This window comes from Clavispora lusitaniae (genome assembly GCF_014636115.1).
Source record: "Clavispora lusitaniae strain FDAARGOS_655 chromosome Unknown tig00000078_pilon, whole genome shotgun sequence".
NCBI classification, from domain to species: Eukaryota; Fungi; Ascomycota; class Pichiomycetes; order Serinales; family Metschnikowiaceae; genus Clavispora; species Clavispora lusitaniae.
Genome location: NW_027093977.1, coordinates 954675 through 980521, shown reverse-complemented (window position 1 = coordinate 980521; position 25847 = coordinate 954675). Strand labels below are relative to the sequence as shown.

At 41.5% G+C, this 25847-nt stretch overlaps 14 protein-coding genes and 1 non-coding gene across 15 annotated transcripts; 5 read left to right on the top strand and 10 right to left on the bottom strand. All coding sequences in view use genetic code 12, as the record gives it.

The window, feature by feature from the left end:
• Window positions 1-633: 633 nt before the first annotated feature.
• On the bottom strand, window positions 634-715 carry FOB63_005565. Its single transcript has one exon. It is a non-coding gene; the product is annotated as a tRNA-Ser (tRNA).
• Window positions 716-868: 153 nt separating this feature from the next.
• Window positions 869-3892, bottom strand: ADP1 (putative ATP-dependent permease; the record flags this gene model as incomplete). The annotated part of the gene is made up of 1 exon (XM_002616320.2): window positions 869-3892. One exon carries the CDS (start codon window positions 3890-3892, stop codon window positions 869-871), a length of 3024 nt encoding a protein of 1007 aa, XP_002616366.2.
• A 240-nt stretch (window positions 3893-4132) lies between these two features.
• FOB63_002632 (ubiquitin-specific protease) lies at window positions 4133-7918 on the bottom strand (the record flags this gene model as incomplete). The annotated part of the gene is made up of 1 exon (XM_002616321.1): window positions 4133-7918. One exon carries the CDS (start codon window positions 7916-7918, stop codon window positions 4133-4135), a length of 3786 nt encoding a protein of 1261 aa, XP_002616367.1.
• A 346-nt stretch (window positions 7919-8264) lies between these two features.
• On the top strand, window positions 8265-9710 carry BCS1 (bifunctional AAA family ATPase chaperone/translocase; the record flags this gene model as incomplete). The annotated part of the gene is made up of 1 exon (XM_002616322.1): window positions 8265-9710. The coding sequence occupies one exon, from the start codon at window positions 8265-8267 to the stop codon at window positions 9708-9710; it is 1446 nt and encodes a 481-aa protein (XP_002616368.1).
• Window positions 9711-9756: 46 nt separating this feature from the next.
• FOB63_002630 (uncharacterized protein) lies at window positions 9757-9984 on the bottom strand (the record flags this gene model as incomplete). The annotated part of the gene is made up of 1 exon (XM_066102258.1): window positions 9757-9984. The coding sequence occupies one exon, from the start codon at window positions 9982-9984 to the stop codon at window positions 9757-9759; it is 228 nt and encodes a 75-aa protein (XP_065958404.1).
• A 249-nt stretch (window positions 9985-10233) lies between these two features.
• SFL1 (Sfl1p) lies at window positions 10234-12444 on the bottom strand (the record flags this gene model as incomplete). The annotated part of the gene is made up of 1 exon (XM_002616323.1): window positions 10234-12444. One exon carries the CDS (start codon window positions 12442-12444, stop codon window positions 10234-10236), a length of 2211 nt encoding a protein of 736 aa, XP_002616369.1.
• Window positions 12445-14148: 1704 nt separating this feature from the next.
• On the top strand, window positions 14149-16350 carry SOK1 (Sok1p; the record flags this gene model as incomplete). The annotated part of the gene is made up of 1 exon (XM_002616325.1): window positions 14149-16350. One exon carries the CDS (start codon window positions 14149-14151, stop codon window positions 16348-16350), a length of 2202 nt encoding a protein of 733 aa, XP_002616371.1.
• A 147-nt stretch (window positions 16351-16497) lies between these two features.
• On the bottom strand, window positions 16498-17007 carry FOB63_002627 (uncharacterized protein; the record flags this gene model as incomplete). Its single annotated transcript, XM_002616326.1, has 1 exon — window positions 16498-17007. One exon carries the CDS (start codon window positions 17005-17007, stop codon window positions 16498-16500), a length of 510 nt encoding a protein of 169 aa, XP_002616372.1.
• A 112-nt stretch (window positions 17008-17119) lies between these two features.
• Window positions 17120-17962, bottom strand: FOB63_002626 (uncharacterized protein; the record flags this gene model as incomplete). Its single annotated transcript, XM_002616327.1, has 1 exon — window positions 17120-17962. The coding sequence occupies one exon, from the start codon at window positions 17960-17962 to the stop codon at window positions 17120-17122; it is 843 nt and encodes a 280-aa protein (XP_002616373.1).
• Window positions 17963-18433: 471 nt separating this feature from the next.
• On the top strand, window positions 18434-18960 carry RCF1 (uncharacterized protein; the record flags this gene model as incomplete). Its single annotated transcript, XM_002616328.2, has 2 exons — window positions 18434-18486; window positions 18534-18960. The coding sequence occupies 2 exons, from the start codon at window positions 18434-18436 to the stop codon at window positions 18958-18960; spliced, it is 480 nt and encodes a 159-aa protein (XP_002616374.2).
• Window positions 18961-19478: 518 nt separating this feature from the next.
• On the bottom strand, window positions 19479-21673 carry BUD7 (exomer complex subunit; the record flags this gene model as incomplete). The annotated part of the gene is made up of 2 exons (XM_002616329.2): window positions 19479-21591; window positions 21642-21673. 2 exons carry the CDS (start codon window positions 21671-21673, stop codon window positions 19479-19481), a joined length of 2145 nt encoding a protein of 714 aa, XP_002616375.2.
• Window positions 21674-22200: 527 nt separating this feature from the next.
• Window positions 22201-22689, bottom strand: TAF9 (chromatin modification protein; the record flags this gene model as incomplete). Its single annotated transcript, XM_002616330.1, has 1 exon — window positions 22201-22689. One exon carries the CDS (start codon window positions 22687-22689, stop codon window positions 22201-22203), a length of 489 nt encoding a protein of 162 aa, XP_002616376.1.
• A 167-nt stretch (window positions 22690-22856) lies between these two features.
• On the top strand, window positions 22857-23768 carry FOB63_002622 (thiamine diphosphokinase; the record flags this gene model as incomplete). The annotated part of the gene is made up of 1 exon (XM_002616331.1): window positions 22857-23768. One exon carries the CDS (start codon window positions 22857-22859, stop codon window positions 23766-23768), a length of 912 nt encoding a protein of 303 aa, XP_002616377.1.
• Window positions 23769-24640: 872 nt separating this feature from the next.
• On the top strand, window positions 24641-25216 carry HAM1 (nucleoside triphosphate pyrophosphohydrolase; the record flags this gene model as incomplete). The annotated part of the gene is made up of 1 exon (XM_002616333.1): window positions 24641-25216. The coding sequence occupies one exon, from the start codon at window positions 24641-24643 to the stop codon at window positions 25214-25216; it is 576 nt and encodes a 191-aa protein (XP_002616379.1).
• Window positions 25217-25249: 33 nt separating this feature from the next.
• FOB63_002620 (uncharacterized protein) lies at window positions 25250-25759 on the bottom strand (the record flags this gene model as incomplete). The annotated part of the gene is made up of 1 exon (XM_002616334.1): window positions 25250-25759. One exon carries the CDS (start codon window positions 25757-25759, stop codon window positions 25250-25252), a length of 510 nt encoding a protein of 169 aa, XP_002616380.1.
• Between the last annotated feature and the right edge of the window lie 88 nt (window positions 25760-25847).

The following is a 25847-nucleotide window of genomic DNA, read 5'->3' as shown; positions in this document are numbered from 1 at the left end:
GATTTATGACTATAGTGGCATTGACACTCTTCTGGATCAATGTTCAATGTGTGTCTTGGCACCAAGCAGCCAGCTTAATTTGACTTACACCCCCTTATGGGCTGCTTTCATTTTTGTTTCGATAGTCTTCGTTTCTAATATACAATAATCTATTGAATTTAATAGTCGTTCATCTTTTGAAGACTTGATTCTCATTTTCTTTTTTAGCTTTCTTTTCACCGGATTATGGCGAATTTTCAGAATTTCGCACACTAATATTAGTAGATTAATTTGAAAAGAGAAACAGCAAATCCTCTTACAAATTCTTCGAGTGGATTCAAACAAGAGAAACAATCTGGATAAGGACAATAAATACCAGGAGTCCAGTTTGACCTTTACACATCTCACAAGGACTCTCGTACCGCTAATAATTGTATATGGTCATGAAGAGATTACAGATGATTAAGGCATACTTTCTTGCTGCTATGACCAGGAAAAAATTACTCAAAAAAACGTAACAATAACCCCACCATTACACACAATGAGATATTTCCAGATGCCCGACCCCTATCCAACTGAGAATCAAATTAGGTGTTTTGGGTTTGTATAGGAACAATCAGAAACAAATATATGCAAACCAAGTAAAAAAAGTAACGACAACTGCAGGACTCGAACCTGCGCGGGCAAAGCCCAAAAGATTTCTAATCTTTCTCCTTAACCACTCGGACAAGTTGCCTTATTGATAAGCTTAATATTCAAGCTACGTAGTGTTCAGAGCAAAACAAAACTCAAGTAACAGTATTGTAATACATGTTTCTTTTTAGTTCAACATATTATCAGCTTTTATTACATATATACGCGTACTATTTTTATGCTTTGGAGTAATGCATCACCGCCTTTCGACCGTGAAATAGTGTAAAAAGATGTATCCAAAGATCAAGAAAACGAAACCCCAAGCTCCTAAGTAGCAGAGGTCTTTCCAAAACGCACTGACATCAAAACCAAATGTGCTGAGAATGACAGCACCTGGAACTTCGATTGAAAGCCCGTATTTTTTTTCCTTGAGAATCAAGTCCTTAACTTCGTTTATGGCTAGCGCCTCGTACGCGTAATGGAAGAGGGAAATCCACTCCATCCATTTAGTCTGGACTTTAAGGTCCTCGCTGTTGATAAACAATCCAGCAAAAAGCATAGAAAATAAGAGAATCAAAACAGCCAGTATAGTCGAGGTGCCCGGCTCTTTAATTAGGATTCCAATAATCAATACCTCAATTGCAACAGCAACATTGAATAAGATCAAGACACTGAGTGCTTTCAAGAACCCATTATTTTTCATAGTCAAGCCGACAAGTGGATACAAAATACTCAATAAAATAATGGGAGGCAAAACTCTCAAAGGAATCAAATCACAGACCATCTTACTGATGTAATAACTTGCCGGATGGTAGTAATTATTTGCTCTTTCACGAATGAAAATAATTCTCTCCTGTGAGAATGAATGCAAACCTGTTAACGCAGAAAAGCCAAACAATGCGAGGATGAAAAAAAACAATCCCAATCTATTTTGAAATCCACTGATATCATTAGAGACGTTGTAGTACAAAAATCCACAGAAGAGTCCAACCAAGAGAGACAACACGTAATTGGTCAAGAGGAGTCTGGGGTTTCTGTACAAATTTTTGAACGTTCTCGAACATAATACTTTCAACTGAGTCAAAAAACTTGCTTTGGCGAACAAATGGTACAGTATGTCAAAGTCAGTAGCGGATTCACGGGAAGCTGCAATATCTTGCCTGAGTTCTATTGCCAGAGGAGATTCATGAAATATCTGTGGAAGTTTGTTACTGATTTGCATCAAAGTATCTCCTTCTCCTGAAGATTGTTTTACAGGTTGATAATTGTACTCATCCCTGTGAAGCGCAAAATGTTCCCACTCATTTGTAATGTCTGTATCGCTGTTTCTCTGCGTGGCCACAAATGCTTCATGAGGATCTTCAATATCGGGTACCTTAATAATCCTTTTATGGTCAACGGTGATGTCAATCAAATAATCCGCGATATTGTAACCACTTGGACACTGATAACCATTCTTGCGGAAAAAGTCATTGCATTTGATCATATCTCCTGAGTAGACCAAGTCTCCTTCGCTAAGGAGAAGAAGCTTATCAAACAAAGAAACAATGTTACTTCTCGGTTGATGAATGGTGAAAACAATTGTTCTATTGTAGTCCTTGGCCAACTTTACCAATGTGTCGACGACGTTCCTGGCATTGTATGCGTCCAAACCAGAAGTCGGCTCGTCTAAGAATAAAATACATGGGGACGTCACCAACTCACACGCGATTGAAAGTCTTCTCTTTTCTCCACCGGAAATGCCACGCTTGAAATCCGATCCAACAACTCTGTCCCTTATTTTAAAAATCCTCAACTCTTTTAAGACTTCTATAACTCTGGCAACCTTTGCAGAGTAGGACATTGAGCGAGGCAAACGGAGCAAAGCACTGTTCAAGACAGTTTCATACACAGTCAACGTTGGAATGAGATGATCCTCCTGATCGACAAAGCCAACAATCTTCTTATAGTCATGTTTTGCTATAATTTGGCCATTAACATAAACCTCACCTTGAACTTCACCACTCTTGTTTTTGCCAGCGAGAATATCCAACAACGTGGTTTTACCGGCACCGGAACCACCCATAATGGCAAGACATTGTCCTGGGCTAACCATGCCATATATGTCATTGAGAACAGAAGCGCCCAGGGGAAGAACGTACGAGATTTGTTGGAAGGATAACGTAGTTGGGGTGAAATTCTCAGTCAATGAATTGTACTCTGAACTTGAAACTTCATAATCTGAGCCAGCAACTCCAACGAATAAGGGACTTTTTCCAATAGTGTAAGCACCCCACGCAATCACAACCACACATACAAGCACAACCGCAGCGATCGTAAACATATTATACATCGTGAATTTGCCGTGATCTGGAATATCGTAACCAGGGATTTCACTTTTGTGAACACACTCTCCTGACTTGCAATTTAAGGTAATGTAAGGATCTCCAAAGACAGAAGAGATCAATTGGTTCATACTAGGTTCCGAGAAACGGCAATTCTTAGAATTGATATCACAAGAGAATTCGCCCGGTCCTTCAATGGTTTCGGTAAGAAAGTCAGAGATATCAATTGATCCAGACTCGCCACACAACATTCTATCAGGTAAACATTTACACCCAACATTTTCACATTTATAGCGAGTTTTGTTAGCCTCCAAATCATACTGAAAATCACACTTGGACAAATCACAGTAGAACGACTCCTTTTCTGCTATCCAGAATTGGAAGTCGCACATGGCTGCCGTCTTATTGCACGAAAATGTCACTTGGGGCTTTTTGCCCTTGAGGATAGAAATAATTTTCGGATTGGTAACATCGCACATTTGATGGAACTTATTGACAATGATTCCGGATTTATAACAAGTGCCCTTCAAACCTTTAGGTACGAAGGAATCACACGAAGAATCGTCTGTACACAAATTACAGTTAATTCCCGACCAGCCGTCTTTGCAAGAACAAGTAGAATCGTTCCTTATTGGCCTATTCTTATTCCCGTCAGATAAAGAGCCACATAATGGTTCCGAACAATCCATTCCTCCATAGCCATCCCTGCATTCACACATACCTGTGAATGGGTTGCATTGAGAAAACTGAGTGCATTCGAAATTGGGCAAATTGCAATTGAAGCAAGGCGGACATTTATCGTCTTCATCCAGACCAGAACCATATGTTTTGACATCGAAAACATCATTTAATACAGCATCTCTCTTAATCTTATCATAAGATTGCAAGCTGTCTTTCGATAGAGCAGACACTAACTGTGAAGTTGCAAGGAACGAGAGACTTAGTGAGATTTTCATGCCAAGCAAAGGAGGTTTATCTCAATGTCAAGTTTCAATGTACAATAATCGGTGTTTGAGATAGGCTTTCTAGTTTGGATGTCAGTTGCCTCTACTCCTAATTAAAATAGCGAGTCAACGATAAGACTGCTGGCTGATGTACAGGAATAACCGCCTGCATACAAATTATTGCTCAGTTACTATTACTTCACATTTGCTCTTCAAATTATATCTTTTCAATCGATAAAATTATATGATTTGTCAACATTTGATTTCCCTCTTCAATGGCTCAATATATTCATCCATTAGTTCCGACTTCACATACACCATATAATATGGCGTAGCTGTGTTAGTTGTTGTAAAGTTAAAGACCTCAGAATATGGAACCTCTGTCACCGTTTCATCATTGTACTTCCTGTAAATATTCCTATGAGGATCCTTGATGTAAATCCAATAATGGCCGTAAGAAGCTTCACCTCGATGGATGAAAATCGCAAATAGTGAATAACCTACCTGCTTGTATGAATCAAATTGAGTTGATACTTTATCTTGTAAAGAGATCAACTTGTTCTCAATGGCCTGAAGTTTCAACTCAAGAAGATGAATTTGGCTCCTAATTGAGTCAATAGTACTCTGCTTCACACAGTTCAACTCCAGTTTTAGAGTATTTGTCTCCAAATACTTCAATGTTGCCTTTAAAGCATCAAGCGCTGAAAGTTTTGTCTCTGAATCAACCATGAGAATAGAATCTTTCTCGGCATATAACTTTTTCATTTCTGATTTCCAATCAAAGACCTCTTGACGCTTCGCTATGATTTCCTCGTCATCCGTCTCGAGATATCTATCAACATAGATAGTCTCTCCAAAGGGGATAACTTCCAAAGATTTATAAGCGACCAAACGTTCTCGATCAAACAAAACACGTTGGACGTGGAACTGAAGCACTTGTGGTAGCTCTTGAATAGTTAGGGCTTTTTTAACTTCGCCTTCTTCAAGTTCAACTGAATCCTCGTTAAAGTAGTTATCTAATGCATCGTAGATATCCTTTGGATGGTCTCCAACGTTGATGATCAAACTGAAGAACCTTTCGACTGATACCCTAACATTGGCTTTTTCTTCACCCAAGGGAGTAATAGTTTGTTTGGTCTTGCCACAGAAAAGTTTCTTGATGAGGTCAAACTGTTCACCGTCAGACTCAATTTTTTCTGGTTCAAGTGCTGTTTCAATCTGATATGTGACATTTTCAATACATTCTGTGACATCTTGTTGTCTGCCCAATTCGATTGTACTTTCAATTTGGTCTGAACTAATCGCCAATATTTTTTTTCCTGTCGCAATATCCACTTGATTGTCCTCCACATGCATACTATCGACCTCAACCATATTCAAAGATGGTGCACTTTCGAGATTGGGAGAAGTGCATGTACTATCTAATACGATCAAATCTTGATTGTCTTTGTCCATGTCAGTGTCTGCTGACATTAATTCTGGAGATTCAGAATCCACTATAATTGGCTCAAATTCAGTATCAATGACACCATCATCTCCACCAGGCAAAGGTAATTCACTATTGTCTTTAAAATCAATAGGCTGGGAAAGAGGCAAAAATGCAAGATATGCCAATTCTTTGCTGGGTTGCACGCAACGCTCCTTACTCGAAATCATTTCATTGAACAACTTTTGAAGACGGTAAATAAATTGAAAAGAACGATTCAATTCGGACTCTTCCACTTTACGACCTCCGATTTTTCGAGCACTGTTTGGATCAATCTTGACGTTTGCTTCGTCAAAGTTAAGAATCATGTCCCTCAACGGCTTAATGCAAAAATAATATTGAAGCAAAGAGTTGAGATAACACGTATTCCCAATATTATCAAGACCAGTGGGCCAAAGCTCAGGTGGTTGCAAAGATGGATCAATTTTTCCTTGCTCCAAGAAACTCATCAATATATTTGATTTACGCTCTTCTGCCACCCTTTTGAGGGATGCTCTTAGGGCACGAACGTCTACCGGATCGTGCAAAGAGGACTTAGCAAGCTTCTCTTGAAAATTGGTAATTATTTCGAAATCAGTAGAGTCGGCCGTCACCTCCAAAATTCTGAGAGCGTCAGAAAACGTAATATTCATCTTCTGCTGTAAATCAGGGAACTTTTTTTCAATGTAATTCAACAAGATATAACTCTTTCTGTTTAATGCAACAGAGTATAAACTCCTTTGAAGGATTCTAATTTCAGGACTGTTTGAATTGAAGTTCACTTCTTGCATGACATCATTAAGTCTGAATTCAAACGCTGTAATAACAACTTCATCTTCGGTTACTTCTTCGATTCTCAATTCATTCAAAGCAATGCTCATGGGTATAATTTCATTCGCTAAAAAGTCCTTCAATTCAAGGCTATCACGAATCTTTGCGATCTTCTCCACTTGATTGTTGAAGTATGCATAATTTTTTGGATCTGAATTAGTGGCTGCTTTGTACATCTCAATGATCGCATCAATTTCCACATCGTCATCCGATGGTATTAATTCAATCCCGAGAATCTTGAGAGCAGCTTCATAATCAGAATATCCATACATAAGACCCTTTAGGTATTGACTGTTGTGATAGGAAGCCAATCTGCCCGTCGAGCCTGATGATCGATTTTCCATTATCTTCTTGAAGCAATCGACGTATGCCATCTTATTTCTTGGGTCTGAAACAACGGTATTTTCGTAACAGCGAATAATCAACTCGTCCTGATAGAAGACACAGCAACTTAAAGCAATAAAGAAGGAATACCTGTTTGTTTCACGGCTTCTGCTGTTCGCCAATGCAGAGTGTTTGTCTATCTCTGACAAAATTGAGTGTACTTGAGCCATGTTATCACTGAATGAATATTTTGTATCAAAATCATTTACCTTACTTGTCTTGAGGGATTTTCCAATAAATACCAATTCATAGGCTTTCCGAATGTATGCTTCCTTGAGAGACGGATTGAGCGAAAGGTTAGGAGGGATGAGACTATCTTCATCGTCTCCCAAAGTGAAAGAAAATTTTTCGAATAAGAGACGAAGGTCAATTTTCACATCCAATAGAGTCTTCGACTTGCTAATTGTGTGAATTGGTTCTGTTGCGGGAAGATTTATGGGTCCTTTCAATACTTTCAATAATGTTTGCAAACAATGGACAGGGCCAGGAATGGAATCAATGCTCAACTGGGAATCGGGACTGCTCTCTATGCCACGCAAGTATCGCTCTTTGATAAGATTTGAATCTATGCTAGAGAGTAGATCCTCTTTCGTGAACTCCAGAGTGTAGACAGACACTCTCATAATGTGGTTTACAAGACTGTTGCCACTTTTGAAAAATGCATCATCAATTAAATTTGAAGAAGCATTTGATTTGTCATTCATAATGTTTAGGTCATCCGCAGATAACATGCTCTTTTCGATCTGATGATACTCATGCTTGTCAATTGGAATACGCGACAACGGCGGCAGCTTCTCAAGAATGACGATTTTAAAATGGTTGATCTCGTCATTCAGAGAGCTGACAATCAAACCTCTAACTGTGGAGACAGTTACATTACAATCCTTCAATTCATGCTTTTCCACCAGGGGAATGTAATCAACGGCATTATTTAGAATCAACGTTTCATAGCGTTCTAATTGTAAGATATGTGGCAAGATGTCCTTGTACGCAAAGGGAGACGAATTGAGGAAAGATGTGATCGGTTTTTGCAATCTGCCTTGACTAAGCATCTTGAAAAGCGCTGGGGTGTACTTAAGATCGTCCAAAATTCTGTTAGATGTTTTAAATGGACGAAGTCTCAATTCATTCTTAGATATATTGGTTCCAATGTACTCGAATGGAGAAAGTGATTCGATATTTGCAACCAGAGTGCTCGTCAAAGAATCGGAATTGCTTCCTTGCGCAAACTTCCCATTTGTAAACGGATTATTGCTCTTGTGTTTTTGCTCTTTCAGAGGCTCTATTGGAGTAGATGCGGAGGAGACAGCCTTAGCGCCTATAATTGTGGGAATATCCTCTGCCTGATCAAGTGGCATAGCGTGACTCTTTTAGTAAGAATACCTCCTAAGCCTACTTGCCATTCTGAATTTCTCATGTACCTGCACATAAGGATACAGCCAGATTCGATCTAAGTTACCATTTAACACTGCAGTAAGGCTGAATCAAGATGTAAAGCCAGTCCTAACATTGTACATATACTTTTGTACACCTTTGCTACCTTAAGGGTATGCAAAAGCCATTCAGTCAGAGTGACAAATGACTTCGCTATCAAAGCTAGTTCCAGCTGATTGTATGGGAATCAACAGAGCACTGAAACTTTATTACAAAGCTATGAATAGGTTTTGAATTACCCATTGTATTTGAGATGATAATTGGAAGTGGATGGAACCTTTATTGCGTTGTGGAACCCTTCCAATAAAAGACCTGTGCACCACCTTCTGTACTAACTGTCTCCAGCTTTATTCGCGATGTATCTATTCACGTAGAAGTATCATGTCCCAGGCACAACCAGCGTCTATAGATTTCGAGAAGATCAGAAATGAGTCCGACGGCTCTATAAAGGGATTGCTTGGGCTGGCATTCAATGAGGTGGTGGCCAATAATCCGTATTTTGCTGCGGGTGGTGGCTTAATGCTACTTGGAACTGGTCTTGCTTTGGCTCGTCAAGGTATAGTCAAGTCCTCTGGCTTCATTTATCGCCAGCTCCTTGTTGATTTGGAGATACCTTCGAAGGACAAACTGTACCTCTGGTTTTTGGAATGGATGTCTCAGTACAAGCAAAGAAGCTCGAGACATTTGTCCGTAGAGACAAACTATGTTCAGCATGATAATGGGGCAGTCTCCACACGGTTTTCTTTAGTGCCAGGCCCAGGAAAACACTTGATAAAATACAAAAATGCATACATGTTGGTGAACAGAGAAAGATCCGGTCGGTTGTTGGACATGACCAATGGAACTCCTTTCGAAACGGTGACGCTTACAACCTTATACAGCGACAGACATTTATTTCTGGATCTTCTTGCAGAGGCAAAACAGATGGCTCTAAAGGCACAGGAGGGGAAAACCGTCTTGTATACGTCATGGGGCCCGGAGTGGCGTCCATTTGGTAACCCTAGGAGAAAGAGAATGTTAGGCTCCGTGATTTTGGACGAAGGTATTAGTGAACTCATATTGAAAGATGTTAAGGACTTTTTGCAAAGTGGCGAGTGGTACCACAAACGTGGAATTCCTTACCGCAGAGGCTACTTATTGTATGGACCACCAGGAAGCGGCAAAACGTCGTATATCCAAGCACTAGCTGGAGAGTTAGACTATAATATTTGCATCTTGAACTTGTCTGAAAACAATCTTACCGATGACCGACTTAACCATTTGATGAACCACATCCCCAAGAGATCTATATTGTTGCTAGAAGACATTGATGCTGCATTTAACAAGAGAGAACAAGCTGGCGAATACCAAAGTGGAGTGACATTTTCGGGTCTTTTAAATGCCTTGGATGGTGTTGCAAGTGCGGAAGAAAGTATTACATTCATGACTACTAACCATCCTGAAAGATTAGATCCAGCGTTGTTGAGACCAGGACGCATAGATTTCAAAGTTATGGTCAATAATGCAACAGAATCTCAAGTGCGCAGAATGTTTTTGAGATTCTATGAAACGGAGACTGAACTTTGCGAAACTTTCATTTCAAAATTCAAAGAGCTCGGCTTACTTGGAAAAGTGAGCACCGCACAGCTTCAAGGCTTGTTTGTTTTCAACAAAAAATCACCTCAAGGCGCTTTGGATATGGTAGAAACGTTGAAAAATCCACAAACCACATTTTAGAACTCCATCTTGTATATAGACTTATTCCAATGCTTTAAACTGATATTCAGCCTCTAAATTTCTTCATCAAACCTTCATGAGCTTGCTCAATTCCTCGTTCGGTCAAACCTGTTGAAGAAGCCTCAGTCATGAGCTTGTTGAGGTAATCCATGTAGATGAGGTATACAATCATGTCGGTATTATCATTTGTGAGAGAAAGCCTTGTCTTGCCTTTGAGGATTCTCCTAAAGCTGCTTTGAGGATAGCTTTTGAAGACCTTTTTCTTCGCAGGCATTGGATAACAAAAAGGTAGGAATTTGACTTCGATTGTCGCACCACACAAACAACATCACTGGGTTAATGCAGGTGCAAGTTTAAGGAAGGACGCATATGACAATAGAAGTATGGCTCATATTTAACTCATTACAAATTCATTTAAATTTTTTAAAAATATAGCATGAAGAAAATAAATCTTTGAAGACACTCGTTATTGCTCAACCCCAGGTTACGTAATAATCGTCATCATCACTATCTAGATATAACATCAGGTCCCTAACTTCCTTTTCTTACTGTGTTCATCTTCGCCGTCAGACAGTAGTAGATCACGGACCCGCCCTCCATTACTTTTGATTGACTTATCGAGTTCCAGAACAGAGGGAAGCTGATTTTTACCGACTGCTCTTTCTCTAGGAGACTGTGGCACCTGATTGGGTTCACCGCCAATATGATCTTTTGAAGTTATCTGCGAGTTTATGTTACTGTTTGCCAGTACTTGTGTTCTGGGAAACATAAGGCCCCTGTCTTCAGCGTCCTCTGAACGTGAAATAGTTTCATTTGGTAAAATAGTGGTCGTAGAATGTCTCTGTTGCACATTTTGATTCGAAGGCATCAGCTTCTCAAGAATAGGTAGTGAAACCGTCCTCTGCTGATTCGGGAGACCCGAATGAATATGTTGGTAATAAGCATGCATAGGTGCTTGATGGAAAGCAACAGGTTGATATTTTTGGACGAATTGAGGGGCCGAGGTCTCAGCAGGAGCTTTTTCCTTCAGTTTAGCAGATGTTGAACTCACCAGAGACTCTTCAGGTTTTACGGGATTTCTTCCAGATAGAGGCTGGAGAGGATCCATCAAAACAGAAACATGTCTCGATACCATTGGAATTGGTGCTTGAGGTTTTTTCAAGTCCTCTGCATTGAAATTGAATTGTCTAGAACCAGGTATTTCTGGATTCTTATTGTACAATGTGTAGTTTGGGTTGATTGGGTAGTGCTGAGGAACAACATTAAAAGGAACCTTTGAAACTCCCAGAGTATCATTTAAGTGATAACTCCCTTGCGGCTGGTTATGCCGTTGCTGTGGAATATATGTTGGAGGCCGATTGATATTATCCTGTAATTGTTGCTTAAATGCTTCCAATTCGGAATATTTGGAACCAGGCTTCACTGTCATTGGAGACATACCAGTATCAACACCAGGAGTTGTCATTTTATCAACGGGAGTTTTCGTTTTGCTTCTGTCGAAATGGTCATTGTCTTTAGGTGCGCGCGGTTCTGGTTCAGGCCCCCGCATGTTCTTTTCGAAGATTTCAGTCAATCGTAGGAGGTCAGATTGGCTACGGTGGTACAACGCTTGCAACACTTCATATCGAGAGGATAAATCCGAATACCCTTGTTTCAAGTTGTTAATGGAGTTTGTCATTTCGATTAGCTTAAGGTTCATTGACTGTTCCATATTCAATGGAGGATTCTGTAAAGAGGACAGTCGCAGTTGCGGTTGCAGCAACGACTGTTGCCACGAGGGTTGACCCATGTTAGAAGGCGAAATGCCACCATGATCAGGGAAAGGAGGTGAGTTAGGCGAATGGGGAACATTTGAGGATGGGACTCCATTCATGTACAAAGGAGGGTATGTGTGGTGAGCAATCATGGGTGGCGCATAGATCGGTACTGAGGGCGAGAGGGACTGGTGGGGTAGGCTTGGACTGCCGTGCATTTGGTCAACCAGCTGCTGGTACATTGCTTGGTGATATTGCTGTTCCGGTTTCTGGTCATCAAGGTTAGCAGAAGATGTGGGAGGGATTGTTTTCAAATTTACAATTTCTTTTTGAGAGTTGATCACTTTGGATGATTTCCGTTTGATGGAACTGAGAGACTGAATGTCACCTTTGCGAAACTGGTTTGTGGAATGGCGGAATTCCCAACGTGTAGCCTGGTTCGGAGCCAGACCACCAGCTGTATTGCTTGAAACATTGGTGGATTGCTTTTCTTCGCTCTGGAAGTTGTCGTTGACTTTGTGGAAGCCGTACATGTTTAACTGGCGAATGAAGGAGGCAATATTGGTATGCTTGAAGTACTGCGCCAAAACGTTTGAGAACTCTTCACCGGGATAGAGAAAGAAGGAGTCATTGGAAGGCGACCACCAAATAAGATGCGACAACGATGGGTCCTCCAACATGTCGTAGAGTTTGTGTATGAAAACAGTTTGTGTTTTCCCTGACGTCAGTGCGGAGGATGCACCACCAGTCGCGGCGGAAGTGGTCGCAGTTGATGCCGAAGGCCCAGAGTCGACAGTTGACACGGGGGCAGAAGCTGGCGGGTGTGGAGACTCGACCGGAGTTGCCCTGGGTGTTTGCGATGAAGAAGGATGTGAGGTTAGCAAGGGAGCGGGCGTGGAAGACAAGGCGGATCGGGCCAAGGCGCCGGGCGCTGGCAGCATAGCCTGCTTGGGGCTACGAGTGTGGCTGAGGGCAACCATCGGAACAACGGGCGCTTTGCTAGGTAGAAGAGGATGTGTAGCTGGCGTAGAGCGTGGTATGGAGAAGCGAAAAGCAGATGCAAACAAGAAAAGAGTTGACTTCCGGCAGACAGGACGGACGTTTTTTTTTTTTTTTTTTAGTGCGAACCGCTTGACATGACAAGAGTAACTACACACAGTTCCGAACGGTAGAGAGTACTAAATTACTAAAGTTGAGTTGCGGCCATTATGGCCGAGAAAAATAAGAGGTTACGGTGTATATACTGGAGACTTGACAAAGCCTGAGAACAGGAAACCAACAGTGCGGAGGCCATTCAACATTAGTAGACTCTGGCTAGTGCACTGGAAAATGTGAGACACTGGCCAAGGTGAAAAAAAAAAAAAATAGCAAGCCATTAAAAATATTAAAAATAAAAAAAAATAATAAAGTATGAGGTCGGAATAACCGATGGAGCCTCTGCGAGAGAGCGTGCGGCTGCACCAAACATCGCGCAAGAACGCCTCCGAGAAGAATGTACCTACACCATGACAGGCATATACATGGAAGCAAAGAAGCAAAGGAAGCGTAAACGGTAACGGGGAGATGATTCCACAAGTACGAGTGATTACGTAGCCAATCTCGCTTTGAGCCCGGTGTCCTGCAGGCCACGTTTACGGCGATCGTAAACGTCCGCCAGCAAGATCCTTCGTGCTGAACAAGGCGGACATGCACACCCAAGGGAGAACAATGGAGCCGCGCCGCAGAATAGGCCTGGCGCGTGCACATTTGGTGACGAGCGGACCGGCGGTGGGGAAAAAAGTGCGCCTGCCCGCATGCAGAACCAGGCTTCCGCCCCGGGTGGCCCCCCAGTGGCAGAATTGCCATATGTCATTTTTAGGCGCGGTCGCAAAAGACGCTCTGCGGTTGGCGCTCGGTCTTTCCTGTCGTGCGCTTCCATCTTCTATTCTACGCTTCCATGTTCTATTGACCATTCCATTCGTTTCTTTTTGCCCGTCGCACGTCTGTCAAGTACATTACATATGATGCAAACGTCCATCTCACAAGCGGCAGAAAAATAAAACATCCAAAATAATACATGTAGTGATGATGGCAAAAAAGAAAATTATCAAGAAAATATCAGGGCCCGCTGTATCTAGCCCCGTCTCATCTGCCGTGTGTGTTCTGTAGACATCATAGGCCGGCTAATGAGGGAGTGCGAAATTCCGTCTCGATGACCGCTTTTCTTTTTCGCATCTCCCTAGCGTGCGCACTCGTACCACTACAAATGCTCGCACGGGCGTAGCTTAAACTTCTTCTCGCTCCGTCTAGTTTGCTCTGTGGCGAAAGGTGGGTCTTCCGCCAGCGCACACTGGACTACAAGCGCAAAGTAGATGTGGGCGAAGAAAATAAGCGTGAGAACAGCGGAAAAAGGAAAAAAAAAAAAAATAGGAAAAAAAGAAACTTTTCTTGTTTGTATGTAGTGGCAACTTTCCTAGAACGTTCACTCTGCACATACATTTCTTTTATCGTCTTTTTTTTTTTTTTTTTTTTTTTTATCCTTCTTCCCCAACGCTCACCGCCCCTTGTTTCAAATTACACATCAGCTACTTCTCATTTTCTACCACATTCATCTTCGCCTCCGTCCATATTTCCCCTACGTTTTTTATACACATCTTTTTTTTCTCACGTCCGTCCCTCCTGATCGTTATTGCCCGTTGGCTTCCATGAATTCCCAGCTAAACAATACAAACGAAAACCAGGACCAGGTGTTTCTGGAAACGGAAACGTTCCGCCCAGTGTTTTTTGATCTGTCTTCTAAGCGCAACTCTTCCGCAGCGGCCGTTGACCCATCGAAAAGAGCTCGGCTTGACGCCTCTGTCATAGCCCCCGAGGAGGCGCCCCCTGATCTGCTGGTTTCTCCATCGTCTGCCCCTGTTTCCGATTCTGCACTTGCCTCGCAGAACACAGTGGGACTGAACGCCTCCTCGTCGCTCTTGAAGCACCACCCACTGCATATTCACCGCCGCCACCTTCTTCTTCAGCATCAACTTCTCAATAGCCAACCGAGCTCACCCACCTCCGATTCAGATGCGAGCTCAAACTCCATCAAAGAAAAAACTTCTGATTCAACAACGACAGCAGGTTCCCAATTCACAACCTCTCTGAAGGGAAAGACCTATCCTGGTAGAGTACCTGGTCGCCGTTCTTCTTTAAAGAAGTCCGTGCGTTTGCTGCCCTCTGTCATGGCCCAAGCCTCCTCTGCAACAAACAGAGCGCCAAAGCTTTTTAGACGCTTCCGCTCGCGTTCATTACCTATAATCAACTACACATCTCGCTCACACTTGTTCCAGCATCATATGATTCCTGTTCGCCTAAACCAGGCAGCTGGGCCAACGAGCTTCCATCCTTCCAATACCTCTGCATTCCAACCCACAAGACCTTCATACCCCCATCAACATCATGGCCATCATGTCCACAGGCCCATAAGTTCCACCCCATCCCTTCCCCCTATTAATCTTCAATCATTGAAAGAGATTGACTTGCACGAAATCTTAAAGAATCCGCAGTTGAGACATGATATTCTTTTTGACCCGCAATTACAGTTCAGGCCCAATTTAGATGGCGAAAGAGGGCGCAGAAAGAAGACTATAATGGAAAAATACTGGGCTGAAATTGAATCTGAATGCCGCCAGTTTTTCTCGTCTCCTCTGGCTCCACCTAAAGTATCGAGATTGCCTGTGTTATTCACCACCTTGAGAGATATTTTATTGTCTCTACTCCCTGTCAAAGACAGAGATCCAGTGAATGAAATAATGGATATTGACTTGCTCGTTCAACAGTTGGCACATGGTTCGTTTGATTTTGTGGCCATGGCTAGGTGGTTAGGCGAAGTGTTCAAATCTCACTGTGCTCCAATGAGAGATCAATGGGTTAGTGATATGATATCCAAGTTTGAACAAGCCTATGTCGAAAACTCTGCTGTCAAACTAGTGCATGGATTAAGAAGCGTCTTCTCCATCTTGGAAGCCATGAAGCTAGATGTTGCTAATCACCAAATTAGGATATTAAGACCAGTCTTAATTGAAACTGCTGTGGACTTTGAAAAGGACTATTTCAATCAGTTGATAAATCATTGCAAAATCGATATCTCTGACTCTTTGAAATGGTTTTATAGAAACTTCCACAGAAAAATGAATTTGTCGAACCAGTTTTCAGATGTCAAGGGTGAAAGTGAAATGTTGAAAATCATCAGTACTTCCTCAATCATTGATTTACTCTCTTGCAGGAACATGGCGACTGAATTTCCTTCAACTATGGCTTTTGACCACACTCGTTTAGTCTTATTAAGAGCTGACGTCAGACAATTGGTATGTGTTCAATTATGTGTTGTTTTGTTTAAGCAAGTGCTTATGAATTATGCTCCAGCTTCTTCTTACAGACAAATATGCTCGAAACCTGATTATCTCACAAAAGTCCAAGAAGAAATCTTGGCGATCGTCACTGATGACAACGGAAACGTGAAATGGACGCGCAACGTTCTGGCCCTCGCTTTGCAGATTGTCAAGAAAGTGGTGACTAATCCTATAACTGGTGAGCAAGTTGTTCACAACTTACCAACCCCATTGATTACTTTTAGTAACAATTGGCTAATAAAACAAATTCAACCCAGCTCTGACATTTATGGTTTGATGGAGGAAAAGATTTTCAAGGAGTTGTTACATGAAATCGTGAATGGACCTAATTTCCACAGCCCTATCTCGTCCATATCGACTGACCCTAAAGCAAGCACGGTTCCAACCTACAGAAGATCGGACACAGAAATGTCTAGCATAGCCAATCGTATTTCCACACTTTCAAAGTTCCACTGGAGTGTATTTGGAGACTACTATACTGACTACCTCAAAGCAAACCAAGGCAACAAATGAGCCCTATCAAATATCAAGTAACTTGCTGTCTCATGAATTCTCAAACTTTCGTACGGAATTAAACTGTTATACAAACGCTCAGTTTCATTTTCGCGTGGACTTCTATAGTTTTTGCATTACATAATGAATGGAAAATGGTTAATTATTTCACAAATGAATTTCTAAACCATCGACTGAGCATGAAACGTAACAAATTCCATATATATAGTTTATTTTCATGCCTGCGATTGTTGACAGGTTTCTGCCAAACGCCACCAGATCCAAGAAATGTTGAACAAGCTCCTTTTGCCCCAATTGAACGGTTTCTTCCTTCTTTGAAGGGTCTCGATAAAAATACCTTATTTCTAATGCGATCTTATGGGTCCTCTCTCGGAAGCCAATTTCAAAATCCATTTGGCACCTATACTCGTAGGGACATTCCACTAGAGGCAGCGAGGTGTAATCATATCCATCAAGAATTCCACAAAATTTTAGATGGCTAATGAATGCTCTTCCAATATTTACAGATGGAGAGCATGAAGCTTCGACACTGATAAGTTCTCCGTCTAATTCAACAAGCCCATTGTCACCAGACCATGGTAGTTGAAAGGGTTCGGAAGAATCGGCACTGACCTCTTGACACACACTTGACTTTGAATGGATAAGTTGTACTTTCATTAATCAATACTGCAAAAAAGAAGAATATGAAAATAAATGGTTGGAAATGAATGGAAGTATGATTAATATCAGAATCTCAACTATGAAACACGGTGTAAAGAATACAAAACGCTCACTTTGTTCTTATACGCTTGTGCTGCAGTGTGTTTTCTTTGTGAGATACTCCAGTAGAAAAAGTGCCACCGTTCTGACCCTTACTAAACAAGGATTGAACAGATGAAAACGTTTGTTGCTCCGGATTCAGGCCAGCCTGTGTATCCTCTTCGTTCAACGCAACAGTTTCATCGGGCTCACTTTCCTCGTTGATTGGAACAAAATGTCGCATGTTCATTTTCTGCATCTCACCAAGCGACGATTCTAGCAGAGTATCATCGATTGCTGAAGGTTCTGCCAAGTTTCTATAGTCAAATTGTGGATATCCAGAATGTCGCAGCTCGATATTAGGTAATTGCGGGCTTTGCGGCTCTGGTTTGATAAATGTCAGAGGAGCGTTCCAGGGAAGTTCAGCCTTGGCGTTGAAGAAAGGGGTTGTTTGAGTTGTGCTAGACTTGACATGCTTCGAATCACTTTTCCACGTAAGAAGGTAACCTGCAATGGACATGTTGGTGCCAGCAATGACTCCAACAATTACCCCAATAAACACAGAAACTATGAGATAGTGAAGGAGATTGACAAATAAGAAGACGAGATGGGGCCAAGAGGAACTCAATATCTTGAGAAGAGAAACCTCCACGGGCGAAGATGAATCATAATGGACATTAGTTAGGGAAAATACCAAAGTTAATGGAAGGTAAACGGTGCCATATAGAGCTATGCGGATTATCAAAAGGCAGGGAATGAGAAGAGTATGCTTCAATATTGCCCAAAATAGTGATCCAAGCGGGAATAGAACAAAGTTGAAAGGGGCTAATATAATTGCCCATAGCATGGCCAATACTGGTTGTGTAACGGCCATATTTGCAATCAAGTTGCGCTTTTAGTTTTTACATTTTGTTTTGCCGTATGCGTGCGGATAGAAATTCATCTATCGCCCTACACTTCCAAAATAGAACAAACCTCACTAAAACTGTCACATCATATGTCCAGTTAGGAAATAATTCTAGTGAAATACTCCGTAAGACTCGATTTACATGATTCGATGGCTACGTGTCGTTTTTCATTCGCTTTTCTTGGTGGACTTGAATTGCAACCTCGTACGCAGTAGGCTGGAGTCATGATATTAAATAATTATTCTCTTTTTATTCTCTACTTGAATAGGGCATCACGATGGAAGAAGCGGTTGGAAGGGAATTGCAATCATTGGCCCGACATCGGCCGGAATATTTCCTTGTGTTCTTTATTTGCTCATACTCTCAAGTCATACTAAGTGCCGGACTAAACCCTCTAACCTGATTATAATCAACTTGTTGATCCTCAAGAACTGAACATGACGAGCAGACTTCCATCTTCGTTCGAACCTTCAGATGTCGTCGATGAAGAGTATGTTACACCATCATCGTATTCTTGTGCCAGAATTAACCTCTCAGCGAAATGAACACGCTTCAAAAAATCGCCTATAGAAGCAAGCAACAACCGCTAGTTCCACTTGGAACCCTTTTGACAACTGCCGCCGTGGTTCTTGCGGCAAAGTCTCTCAAGCAAGGAAGGAAAAAGGATACGCAACGCTATTTCAGATACAGAGTTGGCTTTCAGGCGTTCACCTTGGTGGCCTTGGTTATTGGTGGAATGTACTACCAAAAGGAATCAGCAGAACAGAAACAGACACGTGAAGATAAATTAAGAGAGAAGGCAAAATTAAGGGAACAATTGTGGATTGAAGAATTAGAGCGTAGAGATCAGCTCATCAAGGCCAGAAAGCAAAGATTGGAGGAATCTAAGAAAGAGTTGATGAAAGTGGCACAAGAAGGCTTCGAGCAGGAGAGAGAAAGAGAGTTAAAGAAAGAGGATAAATAGAGTAACTGTGCCTAACAACTTCTGGCTATAACTCAAAGGACACCCTGTTTGCTTTAAATAAACCCATATTCTTGTATATACACATCTATATCCTAATGCTGAATATCATAAATTGTCTTTGTTGATTATTGAATCAAGTGGAGCCTGCCACCGAGACACTAGGGGCGAGGTTGAACCGACCTGTTGAACTCTGTTTTTTTCGATGTGAAAGTGTCTCTATTCATGGTGTACAGAATGGGAAAAGCTGGTTTGAGCTCGTTCAAGTCTTTCAATCGAAGGTGACCATGGAGCATTGTTAATCTCTCGTTTGGAGTAGACATTACTAAAAGTGATATCAAGATAGAAGCAAAAAAAAAACCAAAGGAGAAATATTTCATTACAAAGGATAAATGCCAAAATTCGGTAATATCACGTGAGCAATAGGCAAGCCTCATCTTTCAGGCAACGAGGTATAATGTCTGTCAAGTGTTCAATTGAAAAAATACTTTTATGTAAAGGTCAATGTTGTATTCCGCCCATCAGTTGTCGCTACCGCTTATCTCGTAGGTCCTTGCGAAACTGTATAAATCCTCCATCATTTCAGTAATACCGTGATTAGCCAAGTTCTCCGATTGGGTCGCGCTGTTTGAAAAGACAGCCTGTACTAGAGATTGAATCTTGATCAAACCTTCCTTAGCTACCAAGTCGTTGAAAGTTAGAATTAGATGAGGTGAGAAGTCGTTATACCAACGATGGTTCCAAACCAATAATTTGATGCAGCTTTCCAAAATCTTTTCATTTAGCTGGTTCACCGACTTGGTTTGGTTATGGATTACCGAAAGCGAAGCTTCGCTGGCGTTGTTTCTTGATAACATCTTTGTTCTTTCCATAAGGTAGTACTTCAACATTTCACGTTGCGATTTGGAAGAGAATCTTCCCCTTAACGCATTACTAAATGCAATGGATCCCTCTTTAAAATGTTTGAGTCTAAACGCAATCAGACCCAATGCTTCCCACTCCAATGTGGTCTTTTTATACTCCATCTGCTGAGCTTGAAAATGAACGTACTCTGCTTGCCACATGGTATAGATTCGCAAGTCCTCGTATAACAACATAAATAAATTATCGAGCCATCTTTCACAGAGACGTTTTTTCTTGAATTCATTTTGTGAAGATTTGTCAGTGATTCCCTCAACTCCATCCCTTGTAGGAGATTTGATCGCCGTGGTAGAGGAGTCGTCACCTTCCGCATCTTGAGAGGCAATTTGCCCATTTTGCGAATTTTGTCTGGATCCCTTTATAGCATTGTTGACAGAATTTTTATCTTTACGATATTCTTCTTCCATCACGAAGACTTTAGCTCTGTACTTCAATAAAGACTCCCAACCGGTCTTAACGACAATATCTGTAAGCAAATCATATGCTTTTGCGAAAGTAGACTTCAAATTTGCAGCTGGTAAGTTGGCAAGCAGGGGATCGATGCTCTTTTGCTCTGCAATAATAACTGAACTTTGCAAATTAGAGACTTCGTCCAACGTGACATCGACAGGCGATGGTAAATGCAATTCATCGCTAGTACCTCTCAAAGGCACAATCCTTTTGAGCATAAACTTTTCCTTATGCGAGTTCATGGGACACGAATTCAACGTTAATAAGGCGTTCTCAAAGTCATTTAACTTTGTATAAACTTTAACCAAGGCAGCCCAAGTTTTGAAGTCAGAAGGAGATGATTGAACAGCTTGCTTGGCTAAGTGCAAGGCCAAGTCATATCTCTTTTTTTCTATCAAAAGATTGCATTCCAACAACAAAAGTTCCGAATCACGTTTGTTCTTAGAGATACCTTCACAAATTACCTGGACTGCTTGAATTTCTTCATCCTTCATGATAAGCACCTGGGCAATCAAAGTGGTAACTGAAGGTTCCTGCTCTTCTAATCTATGCAACACTTCCAAAGCCAAATCAAAGCTTTGTGTTAATTGAATGCACTTGAGAAAACCATCAACGAGATAGTTGCATACTAACGTCGCCTGAGGAATTTCTACTGAGCAGCCCAACTTTGGCCCAACCCAGAACAATTTTTCAAAGCCCAAAACAAAGTTTCTCAAAAGCTCTTGTGATGCTTTTCCATTATTGAAAAGGTTTTCCTTTCGAATTTCAACTAGTCCGCCAAAACGGTTTGCCTCATCGTCATCAGAATCAAGCATACTGCGTACCACAGAACACACAAATGTCTCGAGCCACAACTCATCTAATTCCGCTTCTGAAAGTTTCTCATGAATTAATTTGCCTTCACTATTGACCACCGAATTCTCAAACTTCCCTGGAATGTGGACAGTGACCCGCATATCAACCTTGGAGAAAGTATTGTATGTACAGTAGGTCAACTGGGGTACTTTCCAGTGCTTCTTTTCGCCAAACCAATACTGAGACTTTGCCGTAATCAACGTCGCTAAGCCTTGTAAATGAGCGGCAATTGAGGCAGAGTTTGACGTATCTACTCCAATATAATACAAGAAGGTACCAAAGTCAGTCTTTTTCGAATTCACCAGCGCCTTGTGAATGTTGCACAAGTCCGCCGGGCCTAGATCATTAAATGTGTGCAAACGGCTAGTCCTTTCAACAACCGAGGAACCCACATATTCTTCCCGAGCTCTAAGGTAGTTAGTAAAAGAATTCAATCCTCACAGTAAGTACATACATACTCAGGAATTGAGCTCAAAGATTTCTGAGGCATCGTTGTATTTTGGTTTCAAAAGTTGTAGTAGAAGTTGGCTGAGCCTGACGTCGGCGAGGTATATCTGTTATGAAAGGACCCACGTATTATGCAGGACATAACATCAAACGGTGTCTAATACTATGAGAGGATCTTCGAGCCTAAGGAAAGTAATATATTGAACTCAGTATATATAAGTCAAGTATACTATTTTTAAGCAAAGAGTCGACAGAAAGAATGGGTGTACTGAGTAGAAAGTGGTGCTCGCATATTGCGACTGGAAATCATATCCTCTTGACTGTTTCGAAAAGATGAGAAAAGGCGAGATGGCTTATAAGGCTTCAAAGGTCTGTTTCTTTGTTGAGATTGTCATTTAGAACGTGGATCCCCGGTTTGTCATACTTGATGAACAATTCGATGTCCCATAATTTGTGCAGCTCTTATTCGTTTACACAAGATGCACCAAAAACTAAAACATCTTGCATCAAGTCCAGCACGTAGATTTCATGTCTTTTCTTCGATAATATACACTTCTAATTTGCATTGTACTACCTCCTTTGTTTCTTGGTACCCTCCATATCCTCAATTTCCTCTTCCAAAGTGTCCCAATCGCGAGCAGTGAGACAGTATTTTTCCGGAGGCAAATTAAGACCCCACTTTGGAATCACTGGCGGGAGACTCTTGGAATTACGTTCGTGTGCCAACTCCAACATTAGTTCCTTTGGTGGTGTGGGCTTGAATTGGTAGTTTGTTTTCGAAGCAATGGCCAACCTTATGTCGTCTGTATTGACCGTGTTATTATTGTTTGTTCCACCAACAACATTACGCGAATGGTCATTATACGCTAGAGCATCTTTCAAGATTGATGTTGTGTATCTGTGAGCAAAATCCATGAGTTGTAATGGAACATGGTCTTGATAGTTTTGAATTCCTTGTGTAGCGAACATCAAATGAAGAAGACGAACGTCCCTAGGAACCACGGCAGATTCTGAGCCATTAGAAGCTTGCCCGCTTGATGTACCGTTGTTTGCCGACATAATGGTAGTCAAAGAAGCGTAGCAAATGACTGTTAGACGTGGGTTACCTTGTGTGGTATTGGGTTGAGAAGCGGCGTTTTAAGCGTTTAAAGGTGAGAATGCGCACGTGATCCTTTGGCGTGGGATTGTAGCTGCTGATAGAGTGACTTTTCTAATTACACCACTTAATGGGATCTGAATCCGCCGAGAATGTTGTGGAGAGGCCCAACGATTGGGTGTTAAAATCTCCAGTCGATGACTGCATGGTTCTTGAGCCGTTTGCCGTTTTCTCAGGTCCTGTTGATATGGATTCATCATCTCTTATCATTCTCAATACTCCGCTCGACGACATTGATATCCGCCATCTATGGGAGAAAACTTCACTCCACGTTTGTGCAGATGGGGCGGCGAACAGGATATATGAATATTTTTCGGACAAAGAAAGATCGGACTATATCCCTCAATTTATCACAGGTGACTGTGATTCGCTCACTACTCAGGTGAGAGAGTACTATGAACAACATGGCACTCGTGTGATTCCACAATATTCGCAATATTCCACTGATTTCATGAAATCGGTGAAATTGGTATCCATTTACCATACTAATGGGAGAAAACAATTACGAGAGGAAGTTGAGGAAGTAGATGGATTGACCCAATTGATGAAGGAATTTCCAGACCCACGACCCACCAACATATATGTAGCTGGAGGCATCGATGGTCGTTTTGACCAGACTTTTCAACTGATCAATCAGCTTTACACCATGAAGGTTGATTTTCCTAAATTGAAAGTCTTCTTCATCACAGCTCAGGACTGTATCTTTTTGGTACCGGAGGGAAGGAATTTGATCAAGTACCCTAGCCGTCTGGCTTTTAATTCTCAGGAATCTATGCCTTCGTGTGGACTCTTACCTTTTGGAGGGCGGGTGACCCTCAATACAGAAGGTTTACAATATGATGTCACCAATTGGACAAGTTTCGTTGGTGGCCCAGTGTCTTCTAATAACCGTGTTGTGGGGATCAATGGTTTCATAGTCCAGACGTCTGGTGACATTATTATGAATGTGGAAGTGACACATAAAAGACGCAAGCTACTTTAGATCCCACACAGATGCATGTTTAGACCTGGAGGTTAATATCCAGAAACCTTTTTGCTACATAGTCCGAATAGCGTAGATATAGCTATTAAACGGATTTTCTTTACTTAATGATACTCCACATACTTCTTTTCATTACCAACCAAGCTGGTGATCGATTTGAGCATCGCACGTCTTATACTCATAAAATATTCTCGGTGCTCGCTTCTAACTTCATTTCTCTCAAGAGCATGTTGAGATTTGGCCTCTTCAGAAGCATGCAAATGCTTAGCTCCAGAGCCCTTTCTACCAGCCTTGTGGCTCCTTCTGCCCTTTTAAGGTCATTTTCCCATAGTCCCTTGCCAATATCTCAAACCATGGCTAGGATGCAAACTCTTCAGTTTCCCTTGTCACAAACTTTCCACAGGGAAGTGCAAGTTCCTCTTGTTACCAATGTAGCAGAGGATGTATCCGAAGATAACACCATATACATGGACTCCGTTTTGAGAAAAAGGAGACTCAAGATGAAGAAGCACAAATTGAGAAAGAGAAGACGGAACCAGAGAGCTTTGAAGAAGAGATTGGGCAAATTATAGTTGCCTGGATTATCGACTCGTAATTGCCAAATGCATCTTCCATATCTTCACTGGTTGATGACTCTGTACATACAAGAATATACTACTAAACAATGATTGCGCATGCATCTGATGTACAATTGTATTCAATCATTCACTGCGTTCAGTTTTTCTCTTAGGATGTTTAGCTCAAGTATTATTTTTTGCTAACCGCTTTTTTCTTTGTATTGCATGCTTTTGTTTTCGTATGTATAATTTCCAGTTTTCATGAACTAGGCATGCTCACGAATTTGAACAATCGCATTACTCTTTTCATTGAATATGTCGACCATCACTTTTGTCACGGGTAACGCAAACAAACTCAAAGAGGTTCTCTACATCTTAGGGGGGAACAACGATTCAAACACTGTTGGAAAGTTCAACATTGTCAACAGATCTTTGGATGTTGAAGAAATTCAAGGCACGATTGATGAAGTGACTATTCATAAAGCAAAAAGTGCTGCACAATTGATTGGAGGGCCAGTTTTAGTCGAGGATACATGTTTGGCTTTCGATGCTTTGAATGATTTACCGGGCCCTTACGTTAAGTGGTTTTTGAAAGCTATAGGTCTTAGAGGATTGGTCGACATGCTTTACAAATTCGATGACAAAGGAGCGAAAGCCGTTTGCACCTTTGGATACTGCGAAGGTCCCGGGAAAGAAGTTAAATTGTTCCAAGGTATTACCAAGGGTACTATTGTAGAGAGCAGAGGGCCACAGGACTTTGGATGGGACTCGATTTTTGAGCCTAACGGCTTCACCGAAACCTATGCCGAAATGGAAAAGGCCACCAAGAACTCCATTTCTCACCGTTACAAAGCTTTGGAGAAAGTTAAGACGTTTTTACTTGAGCAGTAATACAAGTTCATAATATATATTTAACAAGCACGTTTAGCTAAAGAGACCCTTCACCTTCTCCATCAAGCCTTTCTTCTTGTGTCCGCGAGCTTTCTTCTCTCCGGCACTGACCACAGTATACAAGTTATTGCCTGACTCATTACTGCTACCTTTGGATGTATTGGAAATAACATTACCAAAACCTCCACGACCAACAGAAAATGATCTATTCGATGTGACGCTCTGTAACTTCTCCTCCTTAGTACCATCAACATCTTGAAGCTTTCGTGAAAGTTCAGGATCATCATTACTAACCATGTTGCCGTAACCTCCACGACCTGTTGTGAACTTGCTCGTTGTCAAAGCCGGTGTGTTTGAGCCTTGGGGTACTAATTTGGGAGACGGGATCTCGTCTGAAGTTTTGAAATTCCCGGCGCCACCTCTACCAGTAGAATAGAGAACTTTTTTGCTTTCTTGTTTTCCTTCCAGTTGTGGCACGTTATCATGTCCAACAGACTCCGCACTCACGATATTGCCTGCTCCACCTCTACCAGTAGATACCATTATGCAAAAGCGCGGGGAGATGAATCACCAATGACAAAAAGAACGGTGTGAGTAGTTGATATGAGTATGGCGGGAAAGAATAAATGCT